The sequence below is a fragment of the Etheostoma cragini genome, chromosome 18 (assembly GCF_013103735.1).
Source record: "Etheostoma cragini isolate CJK2018 chromosome 18, CSU_Ecrag_1.0, whole genome shotgun sequence".
NCBI classification, from domain to species: Eukaryota; Metazoa; Chordata; class Actinopteri; order Perciformes; family Percidae; genus Etheostoma; species Etheostoma cragini.
In genome coordinates, this window is record NC_048424.1 from 12,821,115 (window position 1) to 12,833,322 (window position 12,208).

General features: G+C 42.5%; 1 protein-coding gene and 1 long non-coding RNA gene across 7 annotated transcripts; one reads left to right on the top strand and one right to left on the bottom strand.

Moving 5' to 3' along the window:
• The first annotated feature begins 1,353 nt into the window (after window positions 1-1,353).
• On the top strand, window positions 1,354-10,877 carry gpatch2 (G patch domain containing 2). Of its 6 annotated transcripts, none has more exons than XR_004660331.1 (10): window positions 1,354-1,554; window positions 2,385-2,628; window positions 3,014-3,564; window positions 3,973-4,037; window positions 4,121-4,318; window positions 5,370-5,539; window positions 7,243-7,282; window positions 7,955-8,019; window positions 8,229-8,317; window positions 10,603-10,629. XR_004660331.1 is itself a non-coding variant. In XM_034899602.1 (10 exons), the coding sequence occupies exons 1-10, from the start codon at window positions 1,505-1,507 to the stop codon at window positions 10,770-10,772; spliced, it is 1,593 nt and encodes a 530-aa protein (XP_034755493.1). In that variant the 5' UTR covers window positions 1,354-1,504; the 3' UTR covers window positions 10,773-10,877. The 6 variants fall into 6 exon arrangements, 5 of the variants coding, with proteins under 5 accessions (XP_034755493.1, XP_034755496.1, XP_034755494.1 ...); XM_034899602.1 differs by having other exon boundaries at window positions 5,428-5,539; window positions 7,946-8,019; window positions 10,603-10,877; XM_034899605.1 differs by having other exon boundaries at window positions 5,428-5,539; window positions 10,603-10,877.
• LOC117961176 lies at window positions 3,949-11,652 on the bottom strand. The gene is made up of 3 exons (XR_004660337.1): window positions 11,510-11,652; window positions 7,188-7,192; window positions 3,949-3,959 (listed from the first exon to the last, which is right to left on the bottom strand). It is a non-coding gene; the product is annotated as an uncharacterized LOC117961176 (long non-coding RNA).
• Window positions 11,653-12,208: the final 556 nt, after the last annotated feature.

The following is a 12,208-nucleotide window of genomic DNA, read 5'->3' on the forward strand; positions in this document are numbered from 1 at the left end:
ACCAGACCCTCTGACTTCTTAGGCATTTAAGGGGGGGGGGGGGACTTTTAGGATTGTTTTCAGAATGTTAGTTAAGTGGACTTTACACACACACACACACACACACACACACACACACACACACACACAGACACACGGCAAATTACTTGGTACACAGAGCTCCCCCACCCGCATGAATGCCTGACAGTTTTTTTCAGTGTTTAATTTCCTCATAAGTTAACAGTGTGGCATTAGGTAGTTACGACAGCCCCCCAGTCAGGCTTTTATGTTTGAAAAGCACGACTGCTCACTCGGCTTGCAAATGTGCTCAATTTATCAGTCTTGACAGATTTTGTTCCTAAACTATCTACTGCGTATCGTTTCCTCACATGATCAAATAGAGACTTGACATTTAACATCAGCGTAATACTGTTCAGCAATTACCATTGCATAATCTGTATATAACAAAAATACCCCCCAAAAAGCAAGAAAATATACATTAATTGAATAGTTTTTTAGATAGCTACTGAACTTTATAATAAATAAATAAATAAATAAATAAATACCATGCCTCTCTCTACAGGCCCCTCAGCCCAGGGGCCCCAGTGCAACTATGCTGCCTGCACTGTCTATATTTACGCCCCTGTCAGTAACTGTGACACCTGTTGTTGCTGTTGACCCCATGTTGACCACGGTGGTGCGGTCACTAACATTCAGTCAAAATCAGAACACCTGTTGCATAGGAAGGATACTTACTTGGACTTTCTCAAGTCTCCTTGGTACACTGTTACCACTGACGTGTTTAAACTGGTAACCTTTGGTGAATATTTGATAGACCAGCTGACTGCTTTCATCCATGGCACACACCCATAGACCGTAAATGAATACACCTCAACTGCGAAGCCTTTTCAATAAGTCTACACTGCCATCCAGTGGTCAGAAGATGTCATTACATGCGAATTTGGAATGAAATGCCTGGTTGCATTCATTTGCTACATTTACACTCCGACAAAGACAAACCTAAGTGTCTTTGATAGAATAGGGAACCGACGTTAAATATATACAGAAACAGAAGGTATCTTGACTCAAGGTCAATGTTCTAGCTTTTTCATAAGGCTCCAAGCACAAACCTTTTTGTGGCTTAGGTTTGTTAGGTTAGGTAAAGGTTTGTTTCATTTACTGCATTCCTGTGGACTGAATGATTGAGGGAAACATTAACATTATGTTTCTGTGAAATAGTAGTACACATTACTGGCTAAGGGTTAAACAAGGGTTATGTAAACAAAAGATAAATAGTATAATTTTCATTCATTATTTGACTAACGTTAGACTTCTGCTCTCCAAAATGTGAACGACAAATTCTCTGCAGCACTTGAAGGCAGCATGATTCCGTACTGTACCCCTCCTCTTGTCGCATATTGATCCAGCTAGCTGATCGTAGCTTTTGTGTAAGGATGGTGTCTGTGGTGTGTACATGTCTGTCCCTAGTTTCTGACTAAAGATATCTTGCATTTGAGGGGCTTTAATGTTTGGTGCAGCTAATCTAAAAACCATCGGCAAAGCGGGAACCGGCTGGTAGGTGGTCTTTGAAATCACCTCTTGTGAATAAGCCAGCTAGAGAGCTAAAGCTAGTTATGCTAACTGCCTAAGAAATATCAAAGGTTTCTTCGTTGTTTACTTTCCGGCGACAGTCGTTAAAGTTACCATAATTTAAAGCTGTGAATCTATATTCTTAGTGGTGAGTTAGATACGTTGGTTAACGTTAACTATTGTTTTCAGGGTTAATTGAACGTTTGCTGTTACGTTAGCTAACGTTAGTTTACATAGCTTGCTAGCTAGCTAAGCTAACTAGCAAGACAACGTTAGCTCATGCCGCTAATATAACAACCCAAACAGCAAACTAAAGAAGGTAAATGTTAGTGTTAATACAGAGAAGTTTGCACGTGACACCGCATACTCCTAACGTTACAGCAGACCTCTGGAAGTGTATTATGATAAGTGTGACGCAAAATGCAGTGAAACCGTTGGCTGTTGTGACAAAAAGAGATAAATGATGTGCAAAATGCGAATAATTAGCTGTCTGGCTAACGTGAGTGTCGTAGCTGCCCTTGTCTTACATCTTTGACAGCAGCTAGCGTTAACGCTAAGCTAGTTGACGTTACGGCGCTTGAATTTAGGTCGGTCCCATAACGTTACTAGCCTGTCGTTTCAGATCCCTAATGACAATTTGCAAATCATTTCTACACGCACTGATACGTTTTGCGGCCTGCTATGCCAATAATTAACACAACAGCACCCATAGCATACGCCCTGCTGATAACTCTAGCTATAAAACACAAGTTGCAGTCTTTGATGCTTTAAAGCGTACATGTGTTAATTAATGTCCCCCTTTCCCTCCACCTTAGGCACTTTCACCGGACAATGGACGAGCTGGTCCATGACCTGGTGTCAGCACTGGAGGAGAGCTCTGAGCAAGCTGCGCGTGGTGGTTTTGGTGATGGAGGAGACCATGCACTGGCCGTGGGCTGTCTGCTGAAGAGGCAGGCTCGGAAGCGGAGGGGCAGAAAACGACGCTCGGACAACCCACACCCGCCTTGGGAGACAGGCCACCTCAGTGAGGGCTCGGAGTCTAGTGTGGAAGAACACAAGGTGAGTTGTGTTGAGTGGATGCAGGGCAATGATTTGGTGGTTAAGTTACACAGTTCTTCACCCATGACCTTACAGCTAAAAACACTGAAAGGTACTTCAGCTAAAACGTCCAGAAATGTCTTGAGATCTGGAATGAGGCTATTCTGTTGATGCTCTCACAACTTGCTCCCTTAATCTTAATGGATACCCCACAAGAGCAGAGACACTTTAATCTGGTCTGATCCTTTGTTAACTAATCAGATAGTCTTCACATGAAGTTGGAATCTTTGAGTGCTAGTCGTCTTATGGTGTTATGGATCACGTAACTCTAGCCCAGATTCTTGTTTGAGTTTCTTGATTTAGCATCAGAATCCCCAGCTGATATTTACCATAACGTTTGTTGCAGGACTACCGTGCTAGTACAGGGGGTGTATCTGGTGCCAACAGCCACGCCCGTGACAACAGTGACTCGGATGAACAACTTGGGCCCAAACGGCGCACCGTCCTAACAGCTGACACAGGACGAAACAAGCGTCCACTTTGGCCAGACGACTTGGGTCTCCTTGGATCCGCAGAGGGAACTCGCAGTCTTAGACGAAGACGTAAGGTCAAACGTATGGCTGTAGACCCACCTGTAGAACCAGAACCCCCCTCCTGCACCATGTTAGGGCCCCCACCTGTCCCAAAAGCCCGTGCTAGTGCCAGGCCGCATAGACTGGGTGCTAGTGAGGGCAGGGTTGCCATGGAACTCTGTGGAGGTGGACTGATGGGGCCAGGGGGAGGAAAGAACAGGGTGAAGAAGAGGAAACTGGCTCCCCACAGGCTGGGCATGGAGGCTGCAGATGAAGGGGTAGTGGTGGAGAGTGAGGACCACATTTCTTCTCCAACCGAAGGGTCCAAGGACAAGATGGAGTTGGAGGAGCAGAAGGGCTCGGATGAGGACATGAGTGACAGGTGGTTAGTGTTTTGACTTTTGTTTTTTTAATGCCCCATGTTGCCAAAAGTGGCAACTCCTCTAGCTGTGTGTGTGTATGTCTGTGAGTGAGAGACTGCAGTAACCTGTAAAGAAAGACTGCTCTGTGTAGGGCTGGGTATCCAGGGTTTCCACTGGGTCTTAAAAAGTCTTATATTTACTGGAGCATTTGTACAGATGATTATTACTCTGTGTGGCTGTTATTCAATTTGAATAAATGTATTTACTTTGCATTGCATTGTACTTTAATGTTGTGAACTAGGGTTTAAATTTAATTTATGAAGGTCTTATGTAGTCTTCAATTTGACTTGTTGAAACCTGCAGAAACCCTGGTATCGAACATAACTTTTTTTTTGTTGACAGAAATGTGTCTGTTGCTCTTTCTTTTCCAGTGAGACCAGCAGTGTCAGTAACAGCAGTGACGGAGGCCTCTACACCAACGATGAGGGGAGGCAAGGTACATGCTCAAATGTTTAAATTGATTGGTCAAACCTAAAAGACGTTCAGTTTTGACATTTGATACGTATGTTTCTCTTCTAGCTGATGACGAGCAGAGTGACTGGTTCTATGAGGGTGAGCCAGGCTCCGCCCCAGCACCCGGAGGTGCATGTGCGATAGCAGGAGTGGTGCCTTGGTGGGAGAGGGACACAGGGTCAGAGGAGCTGGACCTAGTTGATCCTGTCTTCAACAGCATCATGACTGGATCCTTCCCTCTCATGAGCCCTGGAGCACAGAGAGGTAGGCTGGCCACATGCAGACTGGATACTTTTAATTAAAAAAACAAAAACAAAAAAACGCTTTCTTACTTTAGAAACTCAGACACACAATAATTCTCTTTTAAATGTGGCTCGTAACAATTTCTGAAATTAATAATAGATAATATGATAGGAGTGTATATGGTATGATTAAGGTTTTATAGTAAATGTGGGAAATAACATTCTACCTGTGGCTTAATCAAGCAGTACAAAATAGGAAAACATAAATTATACAGAAAAAGAAAACTAAGGCCTACCTAAAAAAAAAAAAAAAAAAGTTTCATAAATATCCCAGTTCCTCTCAAGATAGAGTCCATCCTCAGTAGTCATCCTCGTGTACCAGTAGGCATTATACCTTTCCCTCACTTACTGCAATTAAAAGTTAAAATAATCAAACCAATCTTATCATTTCAATAAGTTTGTCCTAATATTTATTGCCTGAAGAAACGCCATTGGCAGCAGAAATGGAATTAAGTTGACATATAATGGGGTCGGTGATGTCAAGTCCAATGCTTTGCATCAATCAAAAAAACTGTTAGCTCCTACCTTAATTTTGATATTACATTCCATAAGTACAAATACTTTGCGTTCTACTCTGTACTTTATAAAACGCGGCGAGAAAGCCTCTGAAAATGTCTATTCATTTGACAACACTGACACATTTTTGTGTGTATACCAAACATAGCTACTGCGGAATTAAACCCTCCGAACGCATCAGTCAGACACATCAGTCTGTGGTTGTATGTTGATCTTAAAATGTTAAGTTTGAAATGAAATCATAATTCTCAGGCCAAACCAGTTCAGTATTATTTAACGTCAAAGTTAGCTTCGTTCATTATTGTGATGTTCTAATAGTACAATAAGAAATTTTAAATAAGTCAACACTGGTACAGAGGGACTGGGTGTGTGCGACGTAAGTTGTCCACTGATCATGCCGTGTAAACCCCGCGCCGTCTCTCCCGGGTTGTGACCCAGGTCCAATCTGAATTGTCGGGATCAACCCGTGTTGACTGGCTTGGTTTGAATTAACATAGGAAGGGTTGAGCGCCCTGGTCCGACCCTGGTCATTGGTGTGAAAGAGGTATTTGTCAGTGTTCCAGGCCCGACTGAGTCGTCTCCATGGAAACCAGCAGGTGTCTCAGGCAGGCAGTTCCAGCCAAGGCTTCAACGACAGACTGGGCAGACAAACCCAGGACTCCCATGAGTGAGTCCCCATCTTTTTTAAATTGCTATTAACTATGACTGTTATATAATTCCTTTATATCTGCTCTCATAATTGTGAAGCAGTTTGAGTTGAATTTTATTAACAAATAAAGTGGTTCAAGATTGAGAAAAGTAGGGACCTGCGAACCACATTTTTCCTCTTAAGTAAATTTCGATTTAGTTGTTTTGTACACACATTTGGTTTGCAGACAGCAGGGCATAGATAAAACCTAATCATACAAAGAATATGTCTTGAACATACTAGATAAATATTAGAAATATATTAGGACAATATAAAAGCAAAGTAAACTGGAACACAGACAATACCAATTTTCATCATGTTCATATCACTGGTTCCACATGTGTCCTTTATCAACTAAAAGTATTAAACTGTAAGTTCCTGCAGTCCAAATGCACATAAGGGTCCAAAGTTAAAGGTACTGTATAATATACAGGATCATCCTTAAAAACAATTTACAGACTAATACAAAAGTAATTCCCCTTAATCGTAACTTATTACCCACTCGAAGTGTTTGATGGTGTCTAGAGATGGTCCGATACCATTCTTTGCTCCCCGATACCGATTCCGATACTTAAACTTGCATATTGGCCGATACAAGCACTGAGCCGATACCAGCGTGTCGTATATTTTATTATGTTTTAACAACTGTATACTACTATCCCTGTATGGATTTGATACAATGTGATTTGTTGATGGTCCTGCTCAGGGTTAAACTCTTTATGAAACATGAATAAACAATAAACGCTGTAGAACTTTCTGTAAATCCAGTTTGACAGTCACTCATAACGGAAAACAACAAACTATTTTTAACGTAGATTTTCTATAGGGCTTTTTTCTATGTGGTATCGGATCGGTGCATAAAGTCCAGTACATACTGATACCAGCGTTTTAGGGAGCATCAGAGGCGATACTGGTATCAGAACATCTCTAATGGTGTCTGTATTTGCAGAGACCCTGCCCTCTGCCTGTAAGTTCTCTTTTTGTTGTTATTTTTCTGTGTGCGGGGCATTTGTGGGTGTCAGCAAAGAGCTTTTGGGCCCACCGTGAGTGTGTAACCCCCCCAGCCAAAATAGCCATGTTTGCTGGACGTTCTCATTCCCAGGTACTGCCACTTTGTCACGCCCCGCGGCGTCTGATACCGACACACACTCGGAGCACAGCAACTCCTCGCAGCAGGGGAAACACTGAGGCACATCACACACTCGGCAATGTGTTGTGCAGACATGTTGATCAATCCTCTGATTCCCTGCTTTGTTCCCGCTAATGCTGCTCCCTCTCTTCATTCACTCTCTAGTTCTCTTGACGACCGCTGCGCGCTTGCTTGCACACTCTCTCTCTCTCTCTCTCTCTCTCTCTCTCTCTCTCTCTCTCTCTCTCTCTCTCTCTCTCTCTCTCTCTCTCTCTCTCTCTCTCTCTCTCTCTCTCTCTCTGACTCTCTCTCTCTGACTCATTGAGGGGACAACTTTAACAGCTGTTTCTAAACGCCAACTGACCAACCTGCACATACCTTTTAAAGTCTATAAAGGTTCTTGAGTTTCTGTAATAGTGTCTGTGATGGACAAGGTCCAACAGTTCACTTAAGGCAAGACATGATAATGAAAAGCAGTTGGGTTTCTGGCTCTGGAACGCTGCCTTGATGGGATTTAGAGGGCCCTAATTACACTATATTTTGTCTCTAACAGGCCTTGGTTTAGCTCGGGTTCGAGGAGAGAACACGGACAGGTGAGCTATGTTGCTTTTCTTCATTTTATTCCCTTTGAAATGCAAATTTCAGATGTAGATGTATTACAAGCACCTATTTGGTTGGTGTTTGTTAAAGGTGACATGGTGCTCTTTGGATGCTTTTATATCAGAATCAGCTTTATTTGCCAGGTACGAGGATACATACAAGGACATTTTTTTTGAGCATCTTTGCTCACAATGTGCTTACCCATACAAAACAACCAAAACAAAATATACACACCTATATAGGCCTTAGTGGTGCCCTAGTACTGTATCCGAAGTCCCTTTCCCAAAATTCAGCCTTGTTGCAAAATTACAGCCACTAGAGTAAGTCCCACAATGAGCTTTCCTTAATGTGTGCCATTTCTGTGTCTGTAAATCTTTGGGTAGGCAGAGAAAGAGGAGGTTACCTTGCCCCTTATGATCTCGTAAGGGACAAAATTCCAGATTGGCCCATCTGAGCTTTCATTTTCTCAAAGTCAGAGCAGGATACCCAGTGCTCGGTCTACAACTATCGCCATTTCTAGCCACTGGGGGGACCATAGGCTGGCTGGGGGAACTCATATTATTGTTAAAAAAACTCCTTTCAACCTTTAAACACACAAGTGTTGGAAAGATTTCTTGCTAACTGCTTGAGCATTTAACTTTAGTTTTTCCTTCTCTTTACTTCAGTTGCATTGGGACCCACGGTCGGACAGAGGGCATCGGAGAAGCTGTTCAGTAAAAACAGCCAGCAGGTGAGAACAGTTTAACAAAAAACACCAGGGATTTATGACCAGAACTCAGACTTTTTTCCTTTAGTTCCTGCTGTTGTCTCATTGACCAACCCTCCTATTGTTTTCGTAATGTTTAGTGGTATTTTCCAAAGGAAAAATAATACTTTCCAGTGTTATTTAAGGTAAAACTAACGCTCCCATATTTTTGTCCTGCTTGGCTGGTCTTGCAGACAGACCAGCGGGCACCTCGGCTCTCTGTGTACAGGGGATGTCAAGCGGAGGCGAAAAGCTGCCCCCCTCGGTTCCACCGCCCCCTCAGGTATTGGATGCAAACCTAGCTACACCTAACACACCATCTGGCTCTTTTTACCAACCGCCCCTTTAATTGTATTTTTGGCTCTAACTTTCTCTCCCGTTGTCCTCCCCCTCTTGGTTGAGCTCAGTATGCTCGCCAGCCTGCTTTCCTCATTTCCTTCTGCCTCACACACACACTGATGTAAACACAAGGGACCGGGATGAAAAATGAGGCTTTCACTACACATTTTTAAAAGAATTTATTGAGAGAAGGGAGTCCCTCATCCTTCATATTGCTCCCTCTTTCCTCCTCTGTCATTATTAAGCCGTGCTTTAGCTTTTAACCCCATTTCCTCTGCTGGACAAGAGTCAGCTGGCTAGTCATCGTATCAGAGCAGAGAAACTGGATTAGCTCTTTGCCAGTTAAACTTGTGTATCACCTCGCTCCCCAAAGCCACTCTCTTAACCTCTGGGCCAGTGGATCCTCTCAGAAGAGGAAGGACGCTGTAGCAAAGCCTGATACTGGAAGATCCGACTCCAGTTATAATATATGTAGTTAGTGTGTTGGATAGCGTTCCGATTTTTATCGGTAAGTTTAGGTAGTAAGGTAGGTTTAACGGTAATTTGTTTTTGGTACTTTCTCTCTGGGCTAACAAAAAAAATCACTTCAGTTGTAAAAATATTTCCAAAAGCTATTCATCCTATTTACTTAGAACATTATGCTATTTATTTAGAACATGTTACACTCAAAACAAAATAAATAAAAATAAAACCCCTTCCTCTCCCATCCCTAAAACCTATTCAATTAAATAACGATTTATTTGATCCTTTTTATTCTTGTATTTGTATATTCAGCCTTTATATTTAGCTTTTTTTATTTTCATAACCGTTTTGAATTACTCTTTAATGTTTTATGTAAAGCATGTTGAACCGCCCCGTTGATGAAATGTGCTATAGAAATAAAGTTGCCTTGCCTTACAACTTCAGCCTGTCAGTCAATCACGAGGGCATAGAATGTGTTACAGATTCATTTTTACTGTCCAAAGTCACACAATCAGCGATGCGCAGACATGGGTGCAGCGCTCGGCAAGGGCCTGCCAAATTCACTACTGACAATTTGGCTCGAACCCACTGTCTACCATCGTGTGTGTAAATGAGCGTGCGGCTTCGCCCTGTGCTCGAGACAAATCAAGACAGGATTAGAAAGGGTAATAGGTCAGCATCTGTGACTGGACTGTGAACTTCCAGGAAGGGTGAGGACAAAATGGCTAGTCTAGTTTGAGACAGACGTAGGCGTACTGTCCTTCACAGGGCTGGAAATGTGGCCAAGTCGATTACATTAGTATTGTTCTTAGGTGTATCGGGTGTCCAGAGGAGGAACTGTGATAATGTTACTGGAGTTATCTTGTAGTGCAGCAAGTTTTACAGACTTTTCTACAGAGCCACTGCCAGACATAGACGAAAACGCAAACGAGTGAAACTTTTCATGCTTGATTAATTTATTATAGTGCTGTCAAACGATTAAAACATTTAATCGATTAATCACATTGTCATAATTACCTTGCAAATATTCACACTATTTTATCTATTCTAAATGTCCCTTGATGTCTTTTTGTCCCATTATTGTTTATTTCTTTTCCTCATTTTAATCAACATGGAACAGTGGATCGGCTCGCATTGTGCAGATGTTTTTTTTTAATTGCAAACATTGGCATATAGCCTACTGTAGTGTTCAATTTCACACGTAACATTCACACTTGGAGCAAATAATCTCTCACACAATGTAACCCTGTCCATCAATAAAAGGGTGAAGAAAATACTTCGACAAGGAGGGGGGTGGAGAATTCACCAAGCTGTGTGCTTGGCCATCAAGTGGTATTTCAGACTGGACGTGCTGCGACGATAGCTCAGTTCACAACGACAAAACACACAGATCACTTTGGTCTGGTCAGTGGAACCATTTGGCAACTTTCCATCCAGAATGTTTATCGGCGTCCATTTTGGCGTCTCACGCTCGGCATCCACTCCAAACGTAATGTACTACTCAGGCCGGCTCTCAAGCCCAAACAAGTGTGTGCGGGGTGCCTGTTGTTGTTTCTGGTCTAGCTAGATCCGGTAAGAAAAACATGCTCATCATAAGTAACTAGGAGATGTCTTCAAAACACAAACATATCCTATTTATGATGATGTAAAACGGACCAAATCCTCACAATGGAACAACAACTGGAACCACATAATATAGTTATTTACACTCGCACACAAGCTGATGAAATCCTTCTCTTTTCTAAGCTGTCCCCTCTCTCTTTTCAGGAGTGGTCGGGGAGAGCGCGCCTCCCATCCCTGACACAAACATGGGGAGCCGCATGTTACAGAGCATGGGCTGGAGCCCGGGGATGGGCCTGGGTCCAGAGGGCAGGGGCATCACCGAGCCAGTCCGGGCCACACAGAGACCCAAAGGCATGGGTCTGGGTTTCAACTGAACACTAACCGGGTTTCTGAATCCTGAACCTGAAGTCATGCTGGGACAAGACTCCCCAAGAGATAGGAGTGAGGGAGACGCTGCTGAGGGGAATGAAAGATAAAAAGAAACGGTCCAGAATAATGGGGCATCTGAGTCATGAGAAGGGAAGGAACGAGGCTTGTCCTAACAATAGAAACTTTCCCATATTGGGGAGAATCCTCTCCCTCACTCTCATTCTCACACACACACACACACACACACACACACACACACACATACGGAAGTGAATGAAACTGAGCAGAAGAAAAGACTTCCTGCACGCATGTTCTCTCAAGAAACTCCATGTTGGAGAAAATGAAAGACATTGACGCGTCGTTGATAGTTCGTAACGCTGGCGTGCCACCTCGGCCCTGTTACCTCAGATGCCATTGGGATTGGCTTGAAACCTGGGGAAATGACCAAATACTGATCCAATGATTGAGTGGTTTGTTTTCAATCAGCTGTTCGGTTAGTGAATTAACGATAAATGGTTTTGTCCGGTATTGCACAAGAATTTCAGAATCAAAGACTGTTTCAGTAGGGCGTAACTCAAGGTTCATTTTGAGTTCTTTTTAAGCTAATGAAGGTAAGGGTACGCTGTACGGATGTGTGTTGGAACCTCAGGATTGTTTCCCATGTACTTGTTGTTTATGTATCGGAAGGAGTCATCCCACCAGAATGTTTTATCCTTGAAAAAAAGATTTTAAAAAACCCAACATGTTCTGCTGATGTTTACTAAGAAAAAACATGTTGGGATATGTGAAAGTAAAGTCTTGCAGACGACTTGCTTGACTGTCCTATTTCACTGTCCTATTTTGTTTAGGTATTTTATCCTGGCACGTGTTGGCACCGCAGACTGCAGCATTTAGCCTTCCACAGCCATGCTCAGTGATTTTACATAGAGCACATGACAAAATGGCTGCAAGTGTGTCAGCTTACGAGCCTTTTAGTGTCTCCATACAGGTTTGGAGATTCCGTGGAAAGAGAGAATTAGTAAATGTAGCTCTGTTTCTTCAGAAGGTTAAGAAAACGAAGAAATATTGCTGTCATAATACACACAGAAAGGGCCTACAGACCTTTGTTTCACAGGTGTTTTCACTTAATTAGCCTGATTGGAGTTTTTCTTAGCATTGGTGCATATAGACGGAAATCTAATCAGACAAAAGTTAGAACACCTGTGTGACTGTAAGGTAAACAAGAGGAAGACCTACTTTAGTTTTAGACCCATTTTCATTTACTTAACGGTGATATTGTTTCTTGTGTTTATTCAGAGTATATTTGCTAATATAGCCTACCTGCAGCTATAGATTGTCCTGAATGCAGATTTAAAAAATATTTTAAGTGCAGGTAGAGGGATTAAGGTCTAGAATAACAAATGAAAACATGAATTAAAAAATGTGCAGGAAGTTGTACTGT